This window comes from Pteropus vampyrus, unplaced genomic scaffold (assembly GCF_000151845.1).
Source record: "Pteropus vampyrus isolate Shadow unplaced genomic scaffold, Pvam_2.0 Scaffold67, whole genome shotgun sequence".
In the NCBI taxonomy this organism is placed as follows: domain Eukaryota; kingdom Metazoa; phylum Chordata; class Mammalia; order Chiroptera; family Pteropodidae; genus Pteropus; species Pteropus vampyrus.
Window position 1 is genome coordinate 520,213 of NW_011888848.1, and position 5,929 is coordinate 526,141.

The window sequence follows — 5,929 nt, forward strand, 5'->3', positions numbered from 1 at the left end:
TCTAGGAGGAGGGGGTAATTTTCTTTACTTTACAGTGAGGAAAATGAGACACATGATTCACAAGCAGCAAAAATGGGATTCGAACTCAGGTCTGTCTCTAAAATTTAAGATCTTTACCACTAAACACTATACCCCTCAAATACCACAAACCTTTGGGTACTAGGGGATGGTTTCATTTACATGGTATGTGTAAAAGATCGTTTCTGTAATTCCTCTGTGGTTCGATTTTTTTTTAAAAAAAACCTTTTGCATAACCCTGGCTGAAAAAACAAACGAGATTCTGATCATGAAATTACTTTGGTTTGCACATGACTGGGAAGCTGACCAAGCCTTAGCCAGTGCTGAAATCAGTGATTTCATTGTTTACTGCTGAAAGTGATCTCCCAGTTGGCTTAGTGCCCCAGGATCCCTCCTGCAGCCAGCTCTCTGAGGCTTGGCATGTACTTCTTCCTAACCCTTTATTTACCAAGAAAGTTCATGTAAATAATGCAGGTACAGACAGCAAACAGGAACCCTCCCTTTTTCAACTGATATTTCTCCTCCAGGGCAAAGAGGCTTGAAAGTTCAGAAGCCATTTGCCAGCAGTTTTCTTTATTGTTCTGCTCACCTACTGCAGCTCAAACAGAAGCTAACAGAACACTCGGTAGATTAAAAAAAAAAAAAAATGCAGGAGGGGCGGGGGAGGGGGAAATGAAAAGAAAATCTAATTCTGTGTTATCATTTGGTTTGTCTGGCTAGCAGTCACATGCGTGACAACCTTGCACAAAGTTACCTGAATCTCTTCGGATCACAAAGCATTCTTTCTGCTAGGATAGGCTGGCCAGAGGTGGTCTGTCTCAAAGCCTAGGGCAAGAAATAAGGTAGGTAAGTAGAATTTAATTGGTGGGGGGAGGAACCGGGATAGATGATGACACCATATCTATTTAGAGAGGAGAAATACTACCTTCTGAAATGCAGGGGGCATAGGGTGTGACCCAGGCACTTATCAGCTAATGTGAGATGTGAAGTGTAAAGTAGGGGGTTTAAACCAGTGACTTACAAGGACCCAGGGAGCAAAGAGGCAAAGTCACAAAGTAGCAACCAGACATTCCATACCACGTGGGGTCTGTGCCATGTCACTGTTCTGTTCAAATAAAGCATCTCACAGTGTGATCTGATCAAAGAGATTTAGCTAAGACATCGAGCCAAGAGGACGTTTACTGAGCACAGCCTGCTAGCCTCTGTACTAGGTGCATTTCACATGGTATCTCATGTGACCCGCACAGCAGTCCTGAAAGGGGAGTATTACTGTTTTCCTGCAATATTCCAATATAACTCAAATATTAAGTAGGTAGCATGGAACTGAAATGAGGTATATTTGCATCTAAAATCTGTATTCTTTCCACTCCAAGACACAGTCCACTTAACTCATTGCCTTCCTCCTGGGCTTCAAGTTTATTTCATGCAACTAACCTCGTGAAGGCACTTCTGAGCCACTGGCAGGGGTGGCAAAGAGCACAAGGCGCAGGTCCGCTTGCTAGCAGGAATCAGGTTGTTCTCTGAGACTCTAAAATTATGTGCGAAAGTTCATTTCTGTGGGGTTTTCTGTTTTCCCTCTCTTGGATCTGCTTCTTGACTGGCGCCCACCATCTCCTCATGTCCCATGCAACTGGCAGTGCCTGACTCTGGTCACTTGCCAACTACTCTAGGGACCATTCTTGCACGTAAGAGAAGCTCCAGCTCATTAGACATAACTGTATCCAAAAGCTTTTACTTCTGCCTCCAACAACTGAGCAACAGGTTCGTGAGGTCGTTTTAGTCTTTCGTCATCTCCTTTTGTTTTTATGGCCTAGGACTATGTGATTGGCAGGTTAAGGGAAGGTTCCTCGTTCAATTCAGCAAGACTTTTCTGAATACACGATGTGAAAGCGGAAATGTTCCGGGTGCCGAGGCCACAGATATCATCAGAATTTAGTCCTTTCTTCCAATACCATAGGGTTGTGCTCACCTGTTACAGTGAGTACGGCCTGGAGAGAGAGCCCTGAGGTTCTGAGCACCAGCACCTGACTTCCTCACCCATGACTTCCTTCACAGAGAGCCAGGCAGGAGCCCAACATCAGCAGTTTGGCTCAGAACTATTCTCTTTATTCCCATTACTCTGTGCCGTCTTCCAGAGCTTTCTCTTCTGGAAACTACTGCGTTTCTCTCAATTTACCTCTTTTTGGAAGCCAATTTCTTTCTCAAAAGGGCAAAATGACAAGAAAAGAATGTCAGATCAGTTCATTGCTCTGTCATGGATGGGAATGGCTGCTTCGTTTGAGCTGCAGGTTGGAGACCCATCCGAGGACTCAATAAAATGAGTCAACAGTGAGAGAGAGATGCTTTTCAGACAAGGTCCTTAAGCAGGATTGTTATTTTGCATTCAGTAAAATTCCCCACTTCTCCTTGATTAAAAACCCATGTGCAGCATATTGACATTTCTTAGCAGTTCTCAAAGTTACAATGCACCTGTTACTGAAAAACTGGAACTGTGTCAGAGCGTCAGAAACAGCAGGAGCGGGGAGGAAGGGAGGAGGTTTAACGTGAAACTTAGCTTGGCTTTCACGATAGAACCACGTTTGTTCCCAATTCCAATCCCATTTTTCAGTTTTTTTGGGGTTGGTTGTTTTTTAGTGACTTCTGAGTTATTACACAAAGTTATCAGAGGAAGGATTTTTTTTTCTTTTATGCCTCAAATAGACAGTTTTGAAAACAAACAAAAAAAGCACCATATGTTTCCCCAAGTCTCCAATAAAATTCTGATCGACTAGCTGTTTAGTTACTCCTCATGTCAGAATAAAGACAGAGGTTTCCATGAAAAGAAATGTTCAGCTAGTCAAAAATGAGACACATTTACTCACACATGGAAGAACAGTTTGACAGCCGAGAATTTTTATAGTCGGCAGCAGATTACTTCTGACAGCCAGTAAGGAGCTATACAAGCATTAGAAAACAAAAATTAAGCAAACATACACACCCAAAGACAAATCAGAAAAAGATGCCCACCTTTACCAGAAGGAATGAACAGGTACCTGAGGGCAGCTCCCAGAAAGGTGCGAATTCCTTTCAATGGGATTACTTACCCACACAAGCAGGATTCCCATTTCCAGAGGGAGACTCTTCAGGACAGTTCCAGCGAGGCAGTGCTGAGAGACTAACAAAACCAAACTTAAAAACTACCGGCAACAGAATGACAAGGAAGAGCAGCATGATGGTAATGGGCTTGAATTTTCAGTAGAAAATAACTTGACTTTGCTAGAGCACAGCCCAGACAAGGTGGGTATGTCTGACCTCAGGCGTGCTCACCCGGCTGGGCCTGCAGCCCTGGGGCATCTTTCCCTCTGCTCTTTCACTGTTGCCACCCCACCCCCAACTCCTTCTGCCTCAACTCAAGACAGTGTCCAAATGTAGCCTGAAAGGGATACGCTGGGAAAGATTTCTTTATCTAAGTTTTTGGGAAGCCGGTAAGAAATACCTGACACCCTTATGACAAATTTCGCAGTTTAACAGCCACACGCTGGAGGCCTGAAGCTGATTTCACTGTGACAGGCAGAGCAGCGGGCAAAGGCTAGAGAGAGAGAGAGAGAGAGAGAGAAAAAGGAAAGAACTGATGGAAAGTTCCAACCACAACCCTTGATGAAGCTGAAGGAAGAAATGTGGAGATATGATTCCTCCCCAAACACAGTTTCTCTTTTTGAAAAGTAGAATGACTCCTCTTTCCTTTTCAAAGCCCTTTTGGCTCCACCTCCTCTTCCTTTAGTGACACTTGAGCGAGCCTCTGTTTGCAAATTCAAATGCAGGCAATTCCACACTACAGGAAAGCAGGGCCGGCTGCCAAAGAAGAGATAACTGGCTACTCACCATAAATATTCCGGGCAGACCCAGGGAGAGAGCGATTAGGGGGCTGTGGAGCTGCTTCTGGTGTCTTGGAGGTACCTGCTGAATATGAGCTATGTTTTAATATCTTGAAGAATGGAGACAGTCAGACTACGTCATATAAATCGATGGTGAACAACATGGCTGATAATTCAGACTTCTAGTAATTGATCATTAACTTGAGCAATACTAAAGAAAATTTACCTTCAGTTCATTATATGAACAAAATGTCAACACCAGTGCACATTCCTGGAGCTTAATTTTTCTCTCTCTCTCTCTCTCTCTCTCTCTCTCTCTCTCTCTCGCTCTCGCTCTCTCTCTCTCTCTCTCTCCTGCATATTTTATAGCGGAATTTGAAAAATTATTCTTTCCAAATCAAAGGGAAATCCCTGGAGCCAAATGAAGAGATACAGTATGCACAGACACCTTTTCTTTCAGCATGACCATAATAAAACATCGCCAGGGGCCAGGAGTGCAGAGAAAAGAGTGGATTGTTATTATAGAGCCGTGTTGGAAAAAATAAGGTAATAGTGCAAAATCTGGAAAGCGTTGGAAATCCAGCAGAGCTGACTGCTCTTCCTAACCAAACAATTTAGGCTATGTTTTCACGCAGCGATAGAAATAAAAGCACGAGGTATCGATTCATTGTCTCCTTGACCACTTTCTACTTGGAGCGACCGCAGTTATTTCTTCAGTACACCCAAAGCCCCAAAATATCTATCTGGCTTAGGCAAACCGTTTACACCAGATCTGATGAACAATGGAAATTTCTGCCAGTTTACTTCATCCTGGAAAACAATCTTTCATTTAAGTTGCCCAGAGGTAGTGTTCCAAGTGCTCGTCAAAATGTAGATTAAAGCGATAGTAGCAAAAATAACAGTTGCACCAGTGAACACCCATTAGGGAGGAGAACAGGAACAGCTCCAAGCCTTTTACTCACATTTAATTCTGTCCTCATCATTCCTCAACTACTGGGTCGCTTTTCTGAAACAGCTAAAGTCAGGATTTCTCTGATTTCAGCCGGCCTCTGCCAGGTACTTTTCAATCACTTATAGGAGAAACAGACCCTGGGGCAGCAGAAATCATGTGTGTGTGTTTGGGGGTGGGGCGGGGGGGGGACACATGGAATATTCCATGACTTTCTGGACTCACTCAGACTCAAGTCTCAGAATGAGTGTCCTACAAATAACCTGCACTAAGTTTCTAACCTTGTTAATAAGGTTCCTCATCAGCAAAATGCATTACCAGTGTCACAGGTGACAGCAATAGCCGGGGCTTAGAGGACAGTCAAGCATCAAGCTGTGCTTGTGGAGAGGAACGAGGAGAATGACTGGAACCCAGATATGAAATAATCCACAACCATATTCTTTTTGGATCCGGAATCGCTCCTATAATTTTTGTGGTAAAAAGGCCCCTTTCTTATTTACATGTCACCTGGGCTAATGTTATCATTCATGTTGAGTATAAGCCCCTTAAGAGATGATGGGCTGAGCATGGCTGTGGTAGATGTCAAGACCAGTGATATAAAAGATCAATCCCAGCTATTCCACAGACGATCCAGATTGCCCGGATAGCAAAATCATAAGTCAGAGTCATCCATCTAGAAAGGACTTGCAGAGATATCTTAAGTCCATATTCTTACTTTCAGATGAATCTGTCCTGGGCAAATGAATGTCCTCTTTACTTTAAAGTTGCTCAAAAATCTATTATTGCTTTATGGGTTTGAGCTGCCAAATACCTTTTCATTTCTATAATTGAGTCAAATTAATGAATTCATTGATTAATTAAACAGCTACGTGTGATGGGACACTGTATGCAGTACAAGAAATATAAGTTACGGCCCCCTAAGTTCAAAAGCTTGCTTAAGTTGACTAACGACAAAAACAAATAGTTTATGAGTATGAGCTAATGAGTGGCCAGTCACTAAGTATTCCGGGGCGTGTCAGAAAAGAAGGAGAAACTGCAACAAACTGCGGACTGGAGCAGGCAGCAAAGCTTTGTGTAATAATTAAGAAGCCTCACATAGGCATGGAGA

The 5,929-nt window shown here is 43.2% G+C and overlaps 1 protein-coding gene across 1 annotated transcript in view; it reads right to left on the bottom strand.

Moving 5' to 3' along the window:
* The window catches only part of EGF (epidermal growth factor), an 85,581-nt gene extending 82,353 nt beyond the window's left edge, over nt 1-3,228 (bottom strand). The window contains 1 exon segment of the mRNA XM_011361527.1: nt 3,102-3,228. Within this exon segment, the coding sequence (XP_011359829.1) occupies nt 3,102-3,228 (127 nt within the window).
* Nucleotides 3,229-5,929: the final 2,701 nt, after the last annotated feature.